At 32.8% G+C, this 23,560-nt stretch overlaps 1 protein-coding gene across 1 annotated transcript in view; it reads right to left on the bottom strand.

Moving 5' to 3' along the window:
• Nucleotides 1-23,560, bottom strand: part of DDHD1 (DDHD domain containing 1) — a 71,188-nt gene that overhangs the window by 29,821 nt on the left and 17,807 nt on the right. Inside the window, exons 2-4 of the mRNA XM_004682094.2 lie at nt 13,433-13,606; nt 4,531-4,659; nt 3,338-3,485 (exon numbers count right to left, since the gene is read on the bottom strand). Coding sequence (XP_004682151.1) covers nt 3,338-3,485; nt 4,531-4,659; nt 13,433-13,606 — 451 coding nt within the window. The remainder of the gene's footprint in view (nt 1-3,337; nt 3,486-4,530; nt 4,660-13,432; nt 13,607-23,560) is intronic.

Genomic DNA, 23,560 nt, shown 5'->3' with positions numbered 1-23,560 from the left:
TGCAGCCATTTCCCATAATAGCCAAGTTATGGAAACAATATAAGTATTCAAAGGAGTAGATTAATATGTGCTATACAATGGAATACTACTCAGCTATAATATATATGTTATATAAAGGTATATAATATATAACATATTATAAAGATAAATAGCCACCATTTGCAATGACAAGGGGAACTGGAGGGGATAATGTTAAGTGATAAGTCAGAAGGGGAAAGAGAAATAACAGATAGTTTACACTCATATGTGGAGTATAGAAAAACAAACAAAAAAGGGATAGGCAAAGCCAAACCAAATCAATCATAGAAATATGACCATAGAACTGAGGGGAGGTAGTAAAGAAGGGAGGATGGTTTTAGTTTAGTTCTTATATTTAGATCTTTGATTCATTTTGAATTAATTATCCTATCTGATGTTACATAGGAGCTTAACTACACATGTGGATATCAAGGTATCCCAGTGCCATGTTTTGACATTTTTTAAAAAAAACTAATTGAACACACTATTCTATTGCATTAGTCTATATCTGCCTTCAAGACAGTTGATATATCTTGATAATATCTTGAATATTGTAGCAAATTATGAATTTTGGAAGGTTAATCTTGTTTTTCAAGATTGTTTTACTTATTTTGGATCCATGCTTTTCCTTAAAATTTTAGGATCAGTTTATCAGTTTCTACAAGAAACATAGGTAGGATTTTAAAAGAAACTGCAGTGAATTTATAGATCAATTAGGGATGTAATGACATCTTAATATTTTAATTTACAAACACAGGTTGTCTTTTCTATTTATTTAGGTCTTCTTTTATTTCTTTTCTCAGTGTAATATTCTTGTCCTTCTTTTGCTAACTGTTTTCTTGAGAATTTTATTATTTTTGATTCAATAATGAATAGAAATGCTTTAATTTTCAGATTGTTCATTTTGAGTCTGTTTTTTTTTATGTTGATCTTGTATCTTGTAACTTTGCTGAGTTCATTTATTATCCTTAATAACATCTGTGTTTCTGTATATTTGCTTAAAACATTTTTCACTTCTTCAGTAAGCTTACATGATCCTCCACACCACAGGGTCACCACCAGTTTTCCAGTGATTTTATATGCATATACTAATTAGGGAAGTAGCTATATCAACTGAATAATGTCACCAACTAAGGTGACTCTTTAAAAAAGAGAGGAAAAATGAAAGAAACCAGTGAATAACAGAGGAAGGGGGATTGAGGTTACATAAGGCAGACTAAATGCTGGTTGTTAACTAAATTTGCCTCAATAAAAGTGGCAAAATTTATTTCTCAGATTTAAAATATAGTTAGAAAAATATGTAAGTCTTCACTACATGAGAAATACTGAGACCAACAAGAAATGGAAGAAATAAGAAATAGAAATGATTTAAAAATACACTACATCACGCCCTCCCTGGTGGCGCAGTGGGTTAAAGCAATGTACTAAGAAGCTAACGCCTCTTCCGCATGAGTTCGATCCCGCCTGTCCCGGAGGTGCCCACATGGCGCAGCAGACCTCTCCTGGTCCGCCCACTGCTCCCCTCAGCAGTGTACTTCATCAGTCGACCTGTTCTGAATCCTCTCACTGCCCCTTCATCTCTGGCCTGTACCCCAGTTCTGTAATGCATAAATAAATAAATCTTTAAAAAAAATACACTACATCTAGTTCAGATTATATAACCCATTACTATGTAACTGTCAGCTTACAAGCTTATTAAACTTCTATGATCTCCTGTTAGTTATAAATATTTACTTCAAATTTTGAAAAAAGGAAGAAATTATTAGCACCTAAGAATTACTATTCAATTGGGGATCATTAAATATCCCAATAAAATAGTCTTCATAATTCTCTTCATAATTAGAAAAACAGCTGTTAAATAATTGATTTAATATCTATATGTGTATGCACGCACACACACACACACACACACACGAAAGGTGGGAAACAGAAAATCATGAATAAAAACACCCAAAATACAGTTTTTACACATGAAAGCTATGTCCAGATATGCATTCAGTATGTTTTTTTTTGTGTGTAAATCTGTATTTGCCTAAAGAAACTCTGTACTAGAGTATGAAACAAATGAATACCTGGCTTTGAGAAAAAGGGATGGCAGAGAAAGATGGAGATAGGAATGGGAGCCAGACTTTTCACTCTAAATTTTTTTTTCTAGTTGAAGTAATGTTAAGCTTTCATTATTGGTATTGTGCAAGTATCAGGTTTCTCAAAAGTATTAAGAATAGATCTACCATATGATGCAGCAACCTCACTCTGAGGTATTTACCCAAAGAATGAAAAAACACCAGTTGCACTCCTATTTACAATGGCCAAGTTATTGCCCAAGGACAGAGGAGTGAATTGGAAAAATGTATGTACATACACACACACGCACACATATATACATACACACAATGGAATACTATAGATATGAGAAAAAATGAATTCTTGCAATTTGTGACAACATGGATGGAACTGCAGGGGACAGTGCTAAGCAAATAAGGAGAAAGACAAATAACATATGGTTATGTGTAGAATATAAAGAAAGCAAGCAAGGTGTCATTAAGAAAAAAAAAATTCACAGTTGTCTGTAGAAATGAGGAAAGCAGAGGGGTAGAGTTAAGGTGGAGGACAGCTGTGCAGTGAGCCAAGAGGATTATGGTGGAGTACTGTGCATGCCCTGGTGGTGGGTTGTGGTAGCATACAACTGAAGAGGTGTCAGCCTGTATCTCTAAATCATATATAGAGTTGTGAATTAATGTTACTTTAACAAAACAGCATTACAATAAAAAGTAATGCAACATGAAACATGGTAGTATTATAGAGATGTTGCTGAGGACATAGTTTTAATATCACAGTATTTGCTTTCTATATACCTGAGAAATATATTACTTGAGGTTCAAACAGCCAAAATGTGTTCTCACCAACTATCTGTTCATAAATGTTTAGAGTTCCTTTATGCTGTTAGTTTAGAGCCAAAATTCAAATTCCTTTTATTTCTATTTTATTCCTTTGTTCTGAGAATAAATTACAAATTTTAAACTAGACCTTTCTTTTGCTTTCAACCTTAGCTTCATGGATATTATTAATACATTAAGTTAAAATGCCTTTGTTACTGCTCCATGCTGTGGGAGGAAAAAGAAAAATCAAACAAATTATCATTATCATAATCTACACATAATGACTCTTAAAATTTGGTCCAAAAATTCACCTACAACTTAAGTGATAGCAGAATTGACATTGGAGAACCATATGGTGCAATGATTAAATTCTGGACAAAAAAAAAGTGCAAAGTTTGGATTTTAGACTAGACGGAGAATACAGTCATCAAAGAACTCACATGGCAGTATTTTTGATAATTCTTCCTTGGTCCATTTTCTGCCCAATGCCATGTACAACAAATACAATATGGGTAGTCTGTGATGGCTTGTCTTCTAATGTGGCCTCTTCTACATAACCTCTATGAAGTCTGGTCCCACTACTTGATGCTGTGGAAAAATTATGATTTTAAGTTTACTGTTTATTCCAGAAATAACATTTTCAGAACATATTGAGTGAAACAAAGAAGTAAAAGGACTATTAAGAAAAAATTCAGTGAATTGGGGGAAGAATAAGCTGTTAAATGATGTAAATTGGTTCTGATACAAAGTGTTGAACTGGACTTGACACCAAAGCCAGAAACCCTAAGGAAAAACAAAAGCAAGGGTGAACTGAATACAGAAAAATTAAAAACATCTTAAAAAAAAAAAGATGAAGCAATGATTAAAAATAAAGGATAAATGTGAAAATTTCACACAATATGATTCATAATTACCAATTATTGATGTAAAGTAATTGTATACAAAGAAAACTTGCTATTCAAAAGTAAAAAGGCATTCAAAAGTAGCAAAGTAGGCTAAATTATGAGGTAACTCACAAAACAAATACAAATGACTGACATAAACAAAGGTTTTCAAGCATATCTGTTTTAAAAGAAAACAAAATGTAAGATGATAAACTATTAAAAAATTGTTTTTTGATAATGCTCAACATTAGCCCCATATTACATTCCCTCTTTTCTTTTAGTTAATTTCTTTAAAGAGTTGGCTGTCCTCACTGCCTCAATTTCCTCACCTACTTAAGATTCAACTCATGCCAGCTTCGCTTTTACTCCGTCAGTCCATCTAAGTAATTACTGAATTTCATGTCACTAAATCCAATGGAAAGTTTTCAGTCTTCATCTTACCTGACACTATGTTTCAACTGTCATATTTTATTTTCACATCATTGCCTCTGGTTTGACTAGTTATATGCTTTTAGGAATACAAAAGGTATTTGTTAATCTAATCAGATCATTCTAAGTATATTATTATTCATTGATGAATATATGTCAACTTCAAAACTTAATGAAAGCCTCATTTAACAGGACAGTAATTGCCATAAAATTTAACATATATTTAAAATATACTAAAAATGAATTAAGTGTATTTTGAACAAGAGAAAAAAGCCAGATTCCCCAAATTTTGACAAACTACAGTGACATGTAACAATTACCTTTAGAAAATCCCAGTTTTTGGGTAACTGTTCTTGCAATTTTAGATGTTGTTGCATCACTATAAAGATAAACTTCATCCACACTGTGCCAATCCACGTGATTTCGACTCAGCTTGAAACTATGAATAGCTGTACAAAAAGGAAAACTCATTTGACAGTCTCCATAATAAACTTCATTTGTGTGAAAAATTATGATACACATCAGTATTATCTAACAACTCAAATATGAAAGTCAGTTCAATGAAAACCTATTTCACTGAAGTACATATTGATTTAGGTCACAGAGAGGGACTTTATTTTATAAATGATTAGTCATAGTATAGAGAATGGCAACTTGGAACATGTAGTAACTTGCCTAATTACTGTTAATTTTAACCTCAGCAAACAATCAACATGTTTTGATTATTAGGCTTTCCCAGGTGATGTGACATTCCTTCAGTATAAGGAATAAAGACCTTTAATGAGAGTCCTCAATACCTTTGGCAGAGAAACTTAAGTTCAATTTCTTTTGTTGATATTTTTGGATCTATGAAAATTTCACTTTGTGTAAAACAAGCTAAGACTCAGAGGAAAAAAATTACCTGTAAAATGGGAAAAGAATATAAGGTATTTTTAGACTAGACATTAGAGTCAGTTATCACTGGATATTGCTCACCATAACAGAAAGCCAAAGTTAAAAGATATTTAAAAAAAAAATCAAAGAAATTTTTTTCTACTATGCAGTTCAAATCATTATGGTCACCTTATTTCTGTAACTGAGATACTTGATGAAAATGAGCTCTATAAAAACGGGCAATCAAATCCACATGCTCTGTCACACAATGTCTGTGAGTCAAGGACTGTATCTTGATGATTCTGTGTCACTAGCACTAAATACAGTGTCTAATATAGTGCCTAACATTTATCACAAATTCAATGTTTGTGGAAGCAATGGGTTAAAAAAAATCAGCATATCCACCAATTCATCATTAAAAAATTTTTATATTCTGAAGGCCTTAAACTTTTCCTCTATATCTGATACAGAGGTAAGGAAAATTCACATAGCCATTTTTGAGAAAACCATGAACCTTCAAACTATCCCTGATTTATTTTCTTAAAGTCCCCATTAAACAAAATATTATCTTCCATAATATATGAAAACAGAGGTCCAAACAGATTAATAACTTGCCACAATGCTAATTATTGGTAGAGTCTAACTCTTCTGATTTGAAAATGAGTTAAAAATAACCTCAAGGTAAACATCAAAGATGATATAGCCCTGGTCAAGATCTAAACTTGTAAGACATTACTATGAAAACCTATTCTGAACTATAATACATAAAAAAGATAAGTCCTTACTAGGAAAATGTCGTTCTTATGTTATAAATAAGAGTTCAAAAATTTAGCAAAAAACAGTATTATATACTTACTTTCCAGGACACATTACTAACAACGAAGACAAGTCTAAATGCAATTAATGTAGCACACATTAATCATATCTTCAAATCCACAGAAAACAATGTTCAAACCCAGCTTTTTAAATAATTTTTCATAAGTTAAACATCTTATGCAAGAGTTTATCAGCTATTCTAATTTTTGATCCTAGTTACTATTTTAAGATTGTTATCTAATATTTCTAAGCCACATTTTTGTTAAGACAGTTTTGGCATATACTTAAAACAGTGAATTATAAAAGACTGAGATATTAAGAGAGTAGTGTGTTAGCCAACAAACGTTTGTTTCTCCTTAAATCATCCACATACTGTCTTTAAAGTAAGAGGTCTATAATACTGGCAAACATCCCATTCCTGAGTACACAGAGCAGTCACAGATATTTTACCTGTTTAATTAACACTAAGCATAACAGCACAATGGGTACATATCTAAAAAGCTAAAATTTTTATGCTTTAAACACAACTGAATGCCATAAACACAGCTAATGCTATAAGCCAGGTATACAACTACATGGAGAAATAAAACTACAATTACTGTACCTTGGGAACGCTTTCTCTTAAGACCTGCTGCATCTGTATTCTCCTTATATCCTCTCCATTTGAACAGAGAAGGGAGGGAGAAGGGAGGGAGGTGGTAGACAACTAAGAAAGCAAAAACACTGAGCTTCAAAGTAAATTTTAAATGACTTTGCCTTTTTGTTTTTTTGTTGTATTAAGTTAAAAATGAGTTATATTTGACAAACATTATTCTAAATTAAAAAAATATATAATTTCTAATTAAATATCAATATAACAAAACATTAGTTTAATGTTTATCAAATATTGCTCTATTTTAACTAAAAAAAGGCAAATGATATAAAAATTATTAGGTAAAGACAGCTATGCGACAGTACTTTTAATGTCTTTGCACAGATAGAACAAACATTCTTTATGTGTATGATTTATGAACCCCATCTTTATAGAACTAAGGTTATTTACTTTCACCAAATCGGTGACTATAACATAGTCAATAGCTGATATGCAAATTGAGAATATAGTAACATTTTAAATATCTATGCCATTTTCCTGGGAAAATACCACAGTATACATTCCACTACATGCTTTTCATTACTAAAGTATAATGGAGCCTTCCCACAGAAACAAAGTATTCTTTTCACAATTTTGTCCAAATTGTAAAAGACTTAACAATATGAAACTTTTAAATTTCTAAAAAAAAAAAAACTGAATTGAAAAGCTCCACTTGTAACTGATTTATTAGTGACACAATGAAAAAAATAAAAATGTATGCTGTGACATTTTATAAGTATGAAATAGACAAAATAAAGTTAGATAGACATATGTTTGATATTTGGTAAATCAGTAGATAACCTTAAAGTCAACATTCTCCCTGTCAACTTTTCTAGCTATATATATTAATACATTTAAAATAAACAGTTATTTAAAAACCTACTTGAAACAGAACCTACCAATTTGTTTCTTAAAAGTTCAGTTAGTGGCCCTCCCTGGTGGCACAGCGGGTTAAAGCACAGCACTAAGAAGCTTAAGCCACTTCCACATGAGTTCGATCCCCGCCTGCCCCAGAGATGACCACATGGCGTGGCAGACCTCTCCTGGCCCACCCGCCGCTGCTCCCCTCAGCAGTGTACTTCGTCGATCTGCCTGTTCTGATCCCTACTCTGTCTCTGGTGAACCCTCTCACCCTCCGCATCTCTGGCCTGTACCCCAGTTCTGTATGAATAAATAAAATCTTTTTTTAAAAAAAAAGTTCAGTTAGTGAGCTATAGAACCTTTATAGTTTAGCTCAAATTAATGTTCTAACACATTTGATATTCACCCTCACTCCCTTCTACATTAATGTTACAAAGTTAAATACTGCTCAAATATGAATAAATTTCTATCAGATAGTACCAGAAATATAAATATTCTGCTGCAGAGACTGAAGAAATGCAAAGACGTGTGCAGTAGATTGAAAAATGCTTACAAAGACATTTAATTAATGAATTTAATTAGTTATAAAAACTATAGACTAATTGGATGGCCATAAAACTACAGTCTAGTATTAAAAGCTGGGTTGTAACATCAGGATTATAAAACATTTCAATGTCACAGAGCACAGAGCATGAAAAATAACAAAGCAATTTCTTCACTGAAAATGTTTCTTCTTTCATGTGCCTTCTGGTCAGTTATTGAGAAGTAGATCTACTGTATGCAAGAAATATTTGAGAACAAAAAATTACTAGAAAAAGACTAACATAACAGATCAAACTGGCATAAATTTGGGACTCCTACTTAAAGAAACAAAATTCCAATTTTACAAATAAATCTATTTGTAAAACTAAAAACCAATTCCACATTTATCAAAAGAGAGAACTAATGGAAAATATATGCTCAATTTGACCAAATTTCAAAATTATGCAAGCTCATCAAGACACAAAAGTGGATGACTTTTCTTTCTAAAGGAATATGATTTAAGGATTAAAAATCATAATATACAAAAAATAGAGGAGCATATTTATTTAAAGCATTTTCATAAAACTAGAAACACTTCTTTACCTTCTCAAATTTAGTTCTTATTTTCACTTGAAAGACATTTGATTTGTTATAACATCCTATATCATAGAGTGTAATTTTTTCCCTCCCAAAGCACAGAATTAGGGGTACTCTCTTAAGTAGAGAAAGAAAGGTTCACTAACAATCTTAGAAGAGGTCACCATAAAAGAAATTCAAGTGCCAGAATGCATTACTTAATTTTTTCATTTTTCTAAAACTACACTTAAGCAATGATGTCTTATGTCGTGTTAGCAAAAGTATCCATAATTCAAAATAAGACTGAAAACAATTAAATGCCAACACTTCACAAAAATACTTATATATTTAATTTTTACATAATAAAAAGATTTAAATTACTAAAATACAGTATTGCAAATATATTTCCTTACTAATTTTTTAAAGAATTTTTTGCACTATACAATTCTGAAAGCAACAGAATTATCACAAACCAGAGGAGGATGGGAGAAGGGGGAAACTACTCACATACAAACCCTTACTCAGTATCATAAAAAACTGACAACCCAGATAATCTCAACCTCAGGGATAGGAGGCTTTTACATCTCAAGCTCATCAACTATAGTGAGAAAATTCCAAATCATTTCTGGATCTCAGAGAAAGGCTTAGATAGTACTCTACCCTCTTCTCCTTCATCCCCATTTTGACCTCACTCAGCAACAGTGACAAGATTACTGTGACTCTTTATAAGCCAAATTTGCTAAATATGGTAAATCCTGACAGATGTACTACCTGTCAATGTACGCCAAATGAGTTTGAGTAATAAAAAGTCCATTTTAAAAACTTTCAAATTAACAAATTATTTGGTGTAACTCCTGTAGACAGCATAGAGTTAGGGCTTGCATTGTTTTTTTTTAAGGTCTTGCATTCTTAACAAATATGTCAACCCATGTCCTTAACTGGAATGTTAGTTCACTTATATTTACTGTATTGGTGTGGGAGAATTTAATTCTACTATTTCCCATTTATATTTCTCTTTGTTACATCTGTATTTTTGTTTCTTGTTTCTTCATTCCTGCTTTCTTTTTCATTACTATTTTATTATTTATTTTCATTATGCTATCAGTCGTTAAAAATGAATAAACTTTTTACTGTGGAATAATTTTAGACTTAGAGAAAAGTTGCAAAATCTAATATAGAAAGTTACTGTCCATCTTTTAGCCAACTTACCCTATTGTGAGCATAACTATAGTATAATTATCAAAATGAAGAAATTAACCATGGGGCAATATAATCAACTGAAATACAGACTTTATTCAGGTTTGCCCAATTTTACTAATTCATGTTTTTTCAGTTATTCTGGGTTCCACCCCAGAGGACCACATCGAATTTTGTATCCTATTTCCTTTGTCTCCACTAGTCTGACAAATTCCTTGTCTTTACTCTGACCCTAACACTAACCAAAAATTTCAGTCCTATAGAGATATAACTGACAAAACTGCAAGAATTTAAAATGTATATTGTGGTGATTTAGTATAGTTATAGATTGTAATATGATTTCCCCCCTCCAGTTAAGTATGACATTGATAATTTTGAAGAATACCAGTCAATTATTTTGTAGAATGTTCCTCAATTTAAATTTGCCTGATGTTTCTTATGATTGGATTTGAGGTTATACATATTTTGGCCAGAGTGAGGTTCAGGACTAATTCATTTACATCAACCATTCTTTTATTTCTTAATGATTATTGTTTATATAGATAAATTATAAATAAAATGAAACCCTAATTTAGTATTTGGTTTAAGCATTTACAAAATTACCTACTTGACGATCTGGTTTCATTTGTATGATTCATCCCCAGTTAATTCTAGACTTTCATTTGTTTGGCTGCTAAAAAATCACTTCCTAGTCTAAGAGATGGGGTGTGAAGAGAATCAATTTTCATTTTAACTCTCAATCTAAATTTAAATCACAAAAGTTTATGGGCTATTTTTATGTAAAAATGTCATGTTAATCAATGCTTACTTTGAGATAAGATTCATATGAAGAAAATATCAAATATCCCATTCATCTATAGCAACAGCTATCCTAACCAAAACACAAACAAGGTCAGAAAGAAATCATTTTGTTTTAATGTAAATCAAGAACTTGATTTATATTCTTAGAAATTCTACAGAGCACTTTAGAAATTCCTCAATATATTAAAATGTTTTAAATTATTAAATGGAGTTTTTCCAGTGGCCTTGAGTAACTCCATTGTATTGTTACGGCTGGCTTGCTTTATCCAAATAGCTTTTCAGAATGTGTAACTTCATTGTCTATTGTATTATCGTGTGCTTACTCTTCATAATTGTTCTCATCGGGTTTTAAACCTACTGGGTTTAAAACTCTGTCCATATTTTTCACAAAAATGCTTAGCACTGTAGTATATTCACATGGAAACATTCAAAATATGACAATATGAAGACTCAAGGTTTGATCACACATACATGAAAAACGCCAGTTGGAAAAGGTATTTCTCCCCTTCAAATTAATGAAATATGAAATTCCAGCAAAATAATCAAAAGATTTATAATATTTTAAATCTTCATCTTTGATGTGATAAATTTGAGCTATTTTTTATAACAATGTTGGCTTTTTGGACAGCAAATGTTCTTAAGATCAGTGACAATTTTCAAATGTACTACAAAATTTCTGATATTTTCGAAGTTAAATCTTAACCTTTAAGTGCATATTTTCCTATACTGACTAACATATGAAATGGCTAGAAATTTATGATGAAACTACAAATACTGAATTGAATCACTGTTAATAATGAAATACTCCAATGCTTTACCTATGTGCCATGGCATATTTTTGAAAATCAAACTTTTTTTAATGAACCTAAAAGAATCCTCATTTGCAAGATTACAAGGTGCTTTAACACTTTTAACAATTTTCTGTTACTATTTTTACCATTCAATTTATATCCTTAAAGTCAACAAATATATTACCAATATCCTAGATTAGGATTCTAAAATCCTTAAGCACACACAAGGCATGCTAAAATTTCACAAACTATGTCCTATTATGTCACACTTAATTAACTTGACTAGCTCATAAAATTAGAGTATGCTGAAGAAAACTGCTGCATTTAACATTTAGGTAGGGAATAGGAGTAAAAAGGATACATGAAATTAAAAATTTTATTATGATAAGAACAGGATTTCAAGTAGATGGTGGAATCTAGAGATGAAACAGAGTTCATGACTAACTTCTACATGATGAATAAACAAGTATAATATTTTTTGAAGACATTAGTATAATAAAAGGGAATAATCTACATTTTTTTCATATCCATCCTTTTTCTCCAAGCTGTTGTTAAGGTATCTGGATATGTAACCTGGGGTTTAAGGTGAATTGCTACTTCTTGAGGCAGGACTTAAGAAGAATTAAAGAAAAAAGAAAATAAATTCCTGTCTAAGGCTAGCTTTCTTTAATGTCAATGAAACTATTCAGTTTCAAGTATTATGAAGGAGGCTTTTGTGATTTTTTTTATGGTGAAAGATTACAAAATAAGTACTTAATAGTCACACAGATAAATAAAACTTGTCATTTGTGCTATTACCAAAGTATAATTTCTATGGCAAACTGCAGGAATGTAGATATAGCTCTGTTCTGCAGGTATAAAACTGCTTCTGATATATTGTTATGTAGGAAGCATGAGCTTGAATTGAAATAAGGATATATTTGACTTTACAGATTGAGAAAATGAGGTGTTCCTTTGAGTACTGTATCTGCACATAATAAACAACTATTACATAAATTTGTTTTAACTGGCTATTCATTTGTCAGTCACAATTTTCATCAGTAATATAGACTTTAACTAACTAGGTACAGAAGATACATTAATTTGAAATAAGTTAAACTAGTTTCCTTGCTTGTCAGAAGTGTGTATATGGTTACAGAGAAATAAATGAACACAACAGGAGCAAAAAGAAACTGGAATGTTATTAACAATTAAAAAAACCCAACTTTAAAGTTCATTGTTTTGCCTAAATTATCTTTTATAAACAATTCACTTCTAACCACAGACTTTATTTTTTCAAGTTGCATTCTGTGAATTACTTCATCAATATTGAATTTTTCTGCTTTACAGATATTCTAAGAAGGGAAGGAAAAAATACCTTCATTATATTTTAATTCACTAGATTCAGTGGGTCTTGCCAAGAAACCTCCCAAATAAAGGCAAGCATGGATGAAGAAACGCTTTTAGAAGAAAAAAAAAATTAGAGGAATCTATAAATTTTAATCTACCTGTACTATATACTCACCAGAATAGTTGATCCCACTGCCTGCAGTAAATGGAACAATAGAAGTATTTTTAACTTTACCACATATATTGAATTTTACTCAAGATCACACACATAATGAAACACAATCTTAACTATTCTATACATACTTTTAAGTGTTGCAAGAATATATTCAAGCATTAAATAAGGAAATATAAGGAATAGACTGCTTCTAATTAAAAGCTCCAGTTAATAACATGGAGACAACTAAGAGGTACTTACAGAAGTTAATTCAAGTTTTTGTTAAATTACTAGAAGAGAACCAACATTCAAATATTAATAAAACTGATCTTTTGATATATACAAGGGATTTTTGCTAAGTTCAATTTTCTTTGATAACTAAAAAACACTAAAAAAAAAACTAACTCAAAGAGCACTTTATAACAATTTGTTATTATAATAAATAATGTTAGTTTCATGCCACTGAACATACACATTAAGTAAAATAAAAATTGAGACAGTTCAGAAATTCATGGCAGTTTTAAATTCTAAAATAATAATCAAATGCTTAAATCAGAAATTTGGTAAATTATAACTTCAATTTTATCAAATCTTCAAACTACTCTAAACGTGTTATTAATAACCTCCTTGTCTTATAGAACATATTAATTAAATGTATTAAATGGTCTTACCATCTTTTCCATCTATGGGTTTTGACACTTCAATATCAAAAGTTTCCTGCATCTGTTGACCTCTAAAACAAGTGAGATGTTCTTGTTCAATTAAATTACTTTCTTCTTCTTCTAGAGGTTGCCAAGTACCATCAATAAACCACTGCCCACGCATTACTGGTATTTTATCAGCTTCTGAGAAAAGAAATCACAGAATTACACATTTAAGGATCCAACCTCCTAGAAAGACACACAGTAAATATGATTTTATATTTTGCTACTACTGCTGTGGCAAAAAAGACTTTCATGACTCAGTAGTACATTTGAATGTTTCAGATTTCAAACCAGTGTATAACTTCATATGGCATATAATTTTACTTTTACAACTATTATACATAATTACTTTGGATTAGAAAAATAAGTGTGTAATTATCTATATACTGAGGCCCCAAATAACCAAAGCTAATAAGCTAAAGAATAAAGGCAAGTTTCATGCAAGATTCTGTAATCCTTAGAAAATATCAATGTCCATTTTCAGAGGTAGTGTAAAGACAGCATGTGTGGTAGTGTGTTGCACTTCTTAGTGCTACCCTGGAGATTGTGGGTTCCAAGTTAGTATACAGAAATTACTGAAACCTTTAATTATATTATATCTTCACCCATTTTAAGAAAAAACCCCCAAAAATAGCCTTGAGTAGTTAAGCATTTTGTTGATTAAATATTTTATATATGCTTAATATCTAGTTTTATGTATTCGTCTGGAATAAACAACAATGTCAGTTAAGCTACTGAATCCTTTTTCCTTGAAAAGACTAAAAGCAAGGGCCTCCCTGGTGGTACAGGGGGTAAAGTCTATGAACAGTTCAATCCCCTGTCAGGAAGCTGACGCACATGGTGCAGCAGACCTCTCCTGTCTTGTCTGATGCTCCCCTCAGCAATGTATTTCAGTAAATCTACCTGTTTTGCTCCCTACTCTGTTGGTGGTGGATCCTTTCACTCCTCAGTGAGTGAATGCATAAATAAACAAAAAATAAACCTTAAATAAACAAAAAATAAACCTTGTATGCATAAATAAACAAAAAATAAACCTTAAAGAATAAAAATAAAATGGAAAAAATAAAATCTTAAATTTCAAATGCAAAATGAAACAAATGAACTTAGTTATGCAGAGTTGGTGGTCTGCCCACATACAAACACAAAAATTATTTCAAGTGGATTTAAGAGTCATTTATAGATACATATTAGATATATCCTCTGGACAGAAAGAACTTAAATCCTTTGTAGTAATTACAGTGTTACAATTGTTAATAGTTATGATACTGAATTGTTAAGCTGAAACAGTAGGTTTTAAGTTAGTAGGTTATATAGGTTAACAGTAAGTTAAGATAAATATATCATGTTTGTTAAATTAGAAGCCAAAATTTTTAGCGCAAAGGAATCAAATAAATAAAACTCATTTTGAATTTCAATTAGAAATGTCATTCAATTAGACTACAATAGAGTAATGATATATTTTGCTTTTCCTTTTTGCACAGATGGGCAGTCGTAGGATAGGCATTGCCTATATTTTCTCTGTTAGAGAGACTTTCTTTTCTCTATGGAATGCTCTTGGCTCCTTTGTTATAAACTAGTTGCTGTATATGCTTAGGTATATTACTTGGTTCTCAATTCCATTCTATTAATTTATGTGTCTGTTTTTATTCCAATGCTATTTGTTTTGGTTATAACTGCTTTATGATATGACTTTCCTTCTGAGAGATTTATATACCTTATACTCCAATACAACTCTTTAATAGAAAGTCATCCTTTTTTTTTTTAAATTAATTTGATTCCTGGGATCACTGAATTGCCTTTCTGAGATTTCTTGTATTTCTCTGACTTTGTTTATGACAGCTATTTTGAGCTGTTAGATCACAATCTTCTGTATCTTTAAGTTGTACAATTGTGATGTTACCCTGAAGCTTCATTTTGCTTGGTGGTATATTTCTCTGTGCATTTGATGTATCAAACACTTCACAATTTTTGTTTTAAGATTTATTTTATTATTTATGCATACAGGACTGGGGGGTTCAGGCCAGTGGTGTGGGAAGGTGAGATGATTTAACCAGAGACAGAGCAGGGAGCAGAATAGGCAGATTGACTGAGAGGAGTAGTGGGTAGGTCAGGAGAGGTCTGCCAGGGGGGTGGTCAGGAATAGAACTTGTGCTTCAGTGGCCTGCGGATAGCTTTACAGTGGTGCACTTTAACCAGCTGTGCCAACAGGGAGGGACCCACTTTGCAATTTTTTTGTGAAGTGTTATTTGCTTCAATTAAAATTTTTTTTTAAATATTTTTATTTATTTATTTTTATATCATTCTTCATTTTGTGCATTTCTCCATCTCAGTTGTAATCCCTGTGGACTTCCCACCATCAATTCACCTATGTGCCATAACCATAGTCTCATGTGTTCTGTCAGCCTCCTTTTTGATCTATTTAATTCAATCATCTTGGAAATTAATGACTTTCTTTTTTTACCCCCCAGTAGGTGGCTCTATGGCTTTAGTCTTTTGTTATTGCTTGCCACTGGTGCTGTGTCACAGTTGGTAATCTGGACATGGTAGATGCAAATTCCATGATTGGCTTCTGCTGCTGCAATGGTGGAGAGGGGCACAGAGGTGGTTAGTTGCTACAGAGGAAAAGTGGGAAGAGGTGTGAAACATGAATGCAGCCCCACTGTTATTTTTTTCTCCTTTGGGCTCTAGGTCTGAGTCTTGACTGTCAGTACTCTCTGGAACATTGGTACTGATGTATATGCCAGTGACCAAGAGGAAGCTTGTGAATATTCTCTACTACCCTCCTTGTTGGGGTTCTGGTCTGTATGAATCAAAATACCTCCACTGCCTTGAGATTCACTTGGGTGGAGACAATTCTACCCTTTCTTTACTGGAACTACAATGGGGTTAGCAGCCTGGCTGTCTCTGTGCCACCTGCTCTGCTACCTCCACAATACTGATTCAACCACTTCTGTCACACAGGTGTTATGAATCTCTCTGAGGTCCTTGTGTCATAAACAGAGTAACCTTTGTTGTTCATCTAATAGTTTAGATTCCAAGGAAGAAATAAAGTACCTTTCATAACTGTTATTTTTTGGGAAGAATTTTCATCAGTGCACATGTTTTATTACTTTCTGTATCCCTGAACATTTTATGGAAAGAGTCTGAGTTCAAAAAGCATCTATTTCTGCAGATCAGTAAGAGAAATTCCTTAAATAAATGATGATGTGGTCATGGTGAAGGCTGGGGGCAGGACTGACACGCTACATTTCTCTTTAAATTTCTCTAGACCCTTAATTTCCTCCTTTATTCCTTTCATTGACATGGCTCAAAGTGGCACCATTCATTAATAGCTTCTCTCCAAAGAGTTGATACTTTTAGTTCTCTCTCTTTTATACACCTGTATGAACGTGTAACAGGAACTAATAGTAACTACGTGTTCATATTTTGCCAGTTGTATGTGGGATATTTTCTTTTTGAGGTTGATTTAATTTGTGTGTTTCTGATTTCTCTTTTTTCTCTCCCCTGTTTTTCATTGTCTCTTAAGCCTCTCCTTGTCCCACTCTACCTGTTTTAATTTGTTATTGTTTTAAATGTAGGTAATTAAAAATTCATGGTACTGTCTATCTTGGAGTAATGCTGAAGTGTTAGGTATGGATATGCGTGATGCTTTTTGGCCTTGTGGTTTTGGCAGAACATGTGGAAAGATTTAGATTTAGATAACTGCCATTCTCCAGACCCAAAAATCTCACCTCATTTAATCTTAACAATCATTTTAAAAGATAGCAACAAGTAACCCAATTTCATAAAAATATGTCTTCTTAGTGAAATTATGTAACTTACCTAAAGGCACATAGCTAGTAATATGAGGATGAAGATGCCAACCAGTTTGTCTCCAAAGTTTATTCAGCTCTTTTTCCTACACAACACAACTTAAATCTCAAATAGGAAAATTTCCCTTTTAGCTCTTTCCTAAAGAAATGTAGGTTTGTGTTGATAATTTTAAAATGAAAATATTGGTAAATTTTATATTGCCAGTATATTATGAAGACTTGTGTGCTCTGTTTCTGTTTTGTTTCTCTAGAAGTCTTAATTTTCCCTAACATTACTCTCTTCTATAGAGCTGCCAGGCAATCTTTCTAAAATAACATAAATCATATTATTACTATATTAAATTATTTTATAGCTACTGCCTTCAAATATAAACTTTGAGTTCTTTCGTGTGACTTTTATATTCTATCCATGAACTATATCTACAAACATCTGGTGCTACTTTAGTTGTTCATTCATCTAAAACATGTGGATTGCCCACTATGCACCAAGCATGAGGGTAGGCTCTGAGAGCTATTCAAGATAATGTTGATATTGTGTTATTCATGTTAAGGAAAATTCCCTGAATAGGTTATGCTGAATCTTACTTTTATAATCTTAAGCTACTGTTTATGTCTTAAATAGTCTTCATTTTATTTTTTTCATCAAGCTAACTTTTCTTCTTAAATATTTAAAATTAAATTTAACCACAGAACCACTGTAGAAATAGCTCAAAGCTCTAAATAACTGCTACACATAATTTTTTAAAGCAGGAAAAATCAAAGCAGCTATGGGCAAAGAAATATAATTCATGGCAAATTGGAGACCTCCAGGGAATATGACTTCACAAAAGAAAACAATTCTCCAGAATCCACCTATGAAGACACAAACTTTTACATACCTCATTTTATGAGGTCAACATTACTCTGATGTCAAAAACAGACAAGGGAATCACAAAATAAACCTATTTATGACTAATATCCTTGATGATCATGGATGAAAATATCCTCAATAAAAACGCAGCATATTAAAATCAACATACAGTGAAAGCATCATACATCATCACCAAGTGGAATTTATTCCAGGGATGCAGAGATAGGCCAACATATAAAAATCATTAATGTAACTTACCACATCAATAGAAATATCAAAATCATATCATATAAAAAATTGACAGCACCATAAATCAAGATTTATGATGAAAATGCTCCAAATGGAAAGGCCATATATGTCAAACCCAGAAATAACATCATAGTCAATGGTAAAAAACAATATAAAAGCAATCCAAATTTGGAAAGCAGAAGCAAAACTATTTTTATTGGATGATAAAATGAAAATACAAATATATAGAAAACCCTAAAGCACCACTAAAGCACCCTAAAGCTATTGGCAATCATAAATCAGTACAGTGAAGTGACAGGCCCCAAAATCAACATATAACATCAATATGCAGATAACAAAGAAAAAAAAATGAAGAAAATAACCCATTTACAAACTCATAAAAAAGAATTACATACCTAATCATTAACAAAGGCAGTAAAAGACCTGTACAATGAAAACTATGATACACTGCTAAAAGAAACAGAAGTTATACAAAAATTGGAAAGATATTCTATGCTCATGGACTAGAAGAATTAATATGAAAATGGCCATCTTGGCCAAAGTAATATACACATTTAGTGTAATATCTATCAAAGTTTCCATGGCATTATTCAAAGAAACAGGACAAACATTATTGAAACTTATATGGAACCACAATAGACCCCAAACATAAAAGGAAACTTGAGAAAAAGTAGCACTGGAGATAGCACACTAAAAATATAAAGCTAGAGTAATCGAAATAGTGTATTATTAGAATAAAAATGAGCCACACAGATCAATGGAGTAAGACTAAGTCCAGAAATAAAACCATATTCATATGGACAACTAATCTATGACAAAGGGGCCAGGTATACAACAGAATAAGGAAAGTAATTTCAACAAATGTTAGTGGGAAAAAAATTGACAGCCATGTGAAAAGAAAGAAATTAGACCACTATGTTACAACTTGCACAAAAATGAATGTGAAATGGATTAAAAATTTGAGCGTAAGCTCTAAAGCCATAAAATACATTTAAGATAAGCATAGGCAAGTAAACTCTTTCACACTGGCCTTAGCAGCATCTTTGGGAACTCACCTCCAATGGGAAAGGAAACAAAAGGAAAAGTAAGAAAATGGAACTATGTCACACTAAAAAGACGTGCACAGTGAAAGAAGCTATGTTTAAAACGAAAATACACCTTACTGAATGGGAGAAGATTTGTACATCATACTTAAAAAAAAGAAAAAAAGGACTAATCTCCAATGAACTTCTACAACTCTAAGAAATAAACAATCAAATCATTTGCAGAAGAGCAGAACAGACACGTCACCAAAGATGTACAAATGGGAAAGTGTACAGGAAAAAAATGTTCATTGTTGCTTATATTTAGGAAAATGCAAACCAAATCTATAATGAGATAACACCGCACACTAGTGTTTAATTGGTAAATGGCATGAATGGTTTGTAAATTAGGAATTAGATATCAAAATGTTATCTCCCTTTCAAATACCTGAACATTTACTCATTCACTAGACAAGAACCATGACCTGGGGGAATATTGTGGGACAAAATTAATTAAACAATCATTATCTGAATCATCATTTAATTTGGCCTGTAATACTACAAATGCAAGCCTGGGTTAATAGCAATCATATACAATTCTATCCAATAAAAGAAATAAATATAACTCAAAATATACCTGGAGCTGCAACTGAAAATATAATAATGTCTAGGCAAGGACCACTGTCAGTATCTACTCACCAAGTTTAAAATAATTTCATAGTGATAAGAAACTGAACAATATAATTACACTCTGAAAACTATTTACTTTTTGGGCCCTCCCTGGTGGCGCAGTGGTTTGGGACATAGCACTGCAAACTGGCCTCAGATGTTTCAGTGCAAGTTAGATCCCCCACCCCGAAGGTGACTCACATGGCACAGCAGACCTCTCCTGTCTTACCCCCTGGCTCCCCACAGCAATGTACTTTGTCAGTCGGCCTGTCCAGCTCCCCACTCTGTCTCTGGTGAATCCTCTCACTGCACCTCTGGCCTGTATCCCAGTTCTGTAACCATAAATAAATAAAATCTTAAAAACAACAAAAAAAAAGATTTACTTTTCTGACTCAAGAAACAAGACTGTAAAGAGTTTAAAAACTTGTACATATTTTTTCCTTAAAAACCTTTTAAATTGAGGTAATGCTGGTTTACAACACTGTATATGACTAGGAGTATAGGTTCACACATCTTCAGATGTATGATACCATACAATGCCCACCACCAAAGCACCCATTAATACTCCACCAGAATCCTTTGGGTTCCCTTCCCCCTTTTTCTCCCTTCCCAACTGTATCCTTCCCTTTCTGGTAACCTAGTAATTCTACAATCTGATTTCTAGGGTCTGTTTGGTAAAACCTGCATATGTTTCTTAGTTCTTCATGAGTGTAACTGTAAAATTGCTTAGATAGCTTGATGTCCTGTATTAGTTTGCTAGGGCAGCTGTAACAAAACACAATAAATACCACAGATTAAACAAAGGAAACACATTTCTCACACTACTTGAAGTCTAAGAGCAAGGCGTTGGCATATCTGGTTTCTACTGAGGCCTCTCTCTTTGGCTTGCAAATGGCTATCTCCTCACATGGCCTCATAAATCTCCTCTCTGTGTACCTGCAGTCCAGGTCTCTCTGTGTATACAAATTTCCTCTTACAAGGACACCAGTCAGGTTGGCTTAGGGCCCGCTCATCTCGTTTAAAGGCCTATCTCCAAGTGTAGTCACAATCTGAGGATGTTGCTAAAGTTAGGGCATTAACGTACAAATTTTGGGGGAGATAACAATTCCGCCCATGATGATACTCCAAAGTTTTGACTAGACATGCCTTCCAGCCATTCACATAACACTTTGATCCTTTCCTCAAATTTAATTCACAGAGGACAGATTTTAAATGTTGTTAGCAACCTTTCATTTCAAAATTAATAATAGGCTTTAAATCAATTTTGCCACTAGCCTTCCAAGTTTAATTTTTTGGTGCATCTAGGCAATATAGAACTTTATATAATTAGGGAAAAAGTTCTCTCTAGGTACCGAGCATAGATATGTGAGAGAAATCTGTGCCAAAAATGAAGTAAGTATACATTATTGAAATAAACTTCTAAAGCTTTTTTTCTAATGTTAATTTTAAATTAGTGAAGATAACCTAGTACTGACTATGGCCTTTCATCAGATTGCTAAAATCAAAAAGATATAAATTAACAGTGTTAGAACTTCTACAATTAGTAAGTGTCATTCAGGCCTGTCTGCCTTACCTTTTTCTATACTCTGCATGTTGTAGACTGTGATTCTCAAATATGGCTGTAAGAATCACTTGAGAAATTAAATTAAAAGATGGATTTTTCAGATTCCCTTCTACATATTTAGTAAGTCAGGGTTTCTAGAGAGACTAATTTTTTTTAATAATTTAATTTTTATTTATATCTTTTATATCATTGTATATCCCTGTAAGATTTCCACAACCAGGTCACCCGTGACCCATCAATATGGTCTCTTTTGCTCTTCTCTCCCCTGTTCTAATCCCTTTTCCTCCCCCTTCCTCACAGAATATCCCGTACTTAGGGTTGTCTGCTAATTTTGTTTAATTGTTGTTATTTTTTTTCCTGATTCTGTATTTAGTTCCCCTATATTCCTATTTAAGTAAAACCATCTGATATTTTCCTTTTTCTTCCTGGCTTATTTCCCTGAGCATTACCCCTTCAAGCTCCATCCATGCTGCCGCAAATGGCATGAGTTTATCTTTTTTTGACTGCTGAATAATATTTCATTGTGTATATACAATACATCCTTTTGACAATCATTTATTTTGGGGCATTTGGGTTATTTCCATATCTTACCTATTGTGAGTAGTGCTGCAATAAACACAGGGTTGTAGGTGTCTTTTTGGATTAATGTTTTTGTGTCCTTTGGGAAGATCCTAAGAGTGGAATTGCTGTGTCATACGGTAGCTCCATTTTTAGCAGTTTGAGAAACTTCCACACAGCCTCCCATAGTGGTTGGACCAGTTTGCCTTCCAACAATCAGTATAGGAGATTTTCTTTTCACTACATTCTTGCCAAACATTATTTGCTGCCTGCTTTTTTAATGTGTGCCATTTTCACTGGTATAAGGTGGTATCTCATTGTGGTTTTGATTTGTATTTCCCTGATTATAAGTGCTGTTGAACATTTTAGCTCATCTGCCCATTTCTGACTGGACTGTTTGCTTTTGTTGAGTCATGTGATCTCTATAGGTTTTGTGATCACTCCCTTACCAGTTACATTGTGTGCAAAATTTTTCTTGCAGTCAGTAGGGTTTCTCTTTTTTTGGTGGCTGTCTGTTTTGTTGTATAGAGCTTTTTAAATTGATGTAAAACGAGTTGTTTATCTTTTCCTTCACTTTTTTTTTTTTTTTTGCTTTGGAAGATGTTACTGACTAAAACGGAGAATGGCAGTAACTTTAAAGATTTTATTGAGGTGTATGTCATGTAGTGTTCTGCCTATATTTTCTTCTACATATTTTATGATTCAGGTCTTTCATTCAGGTCTTTTATACATTTTATGGGTGTATGTGTACATGATGTGTGATAGTCTGTGACTAACTCTGCAGGACCTCTAGTGCACCTGTCTGCCCTGGCTAATGTTGTGCATGGGTGAGCACACTCCCCAGTAAGGCCAACAAACAAGTCAGCAGAGCACAGTGCACTCTGTCCTGCAAATAGCTGCAGCCCACTACTTTGTTTCAAGTAGAAGCTACAAGAAGCCCCAGGCCCGGTACAAACATCACCTTATTCCCTGTGTCCGGCACATTTCCGTTTTTCACTGCACGCACAGACCCTATATATACCCATGGGCGGTCCTAATAAACAGACTTCGGACTTCAGACCCCAGGTTCCTGCTTCATTCTCTCGTTTCTCCGAGTCTCCTACGTTCAGACCAAGGGAAAGGTCAATGCACCCCTTGGTGGGTTTGCAACAATAGTCTAGCTTCATTTTTTTTTTTTTTTTGCAAGTGTAAGTCCAGTTTTCCCAATATCATTTATTGAACAAACTGTCCTTTTTCCATTGCATAGTCTTTGTCCCTTTATCAAAGAGTAGTTGTCCATAAATATGTGGGCTTATTTTGGGTTTTTTATTCAATTCCATTTGTTTGTGTGTCTGTTTTTGTTTCAGTACCACATTGTTTTAATTATTATGG

Source organism: Condylura cristata, unplaced genomic scaffold (genome assembly GCF_000260355.1).
Source record: "Condylura cristata isolate star-nosed mole 26May11 unplaced genomic scaffold, ConCri1.0 scaffold00013, whole genome shotgun sequence".
Classification (NCBI taxonomy): Eukaryota; Metazoa; Chordata; class Mammalia; order Eulipotyphla; family Talpidae; genus Condylura; species Condylura cristata.
This window is presented reverse-complemented; position numbering and strand designations above follow the sequence as displayed.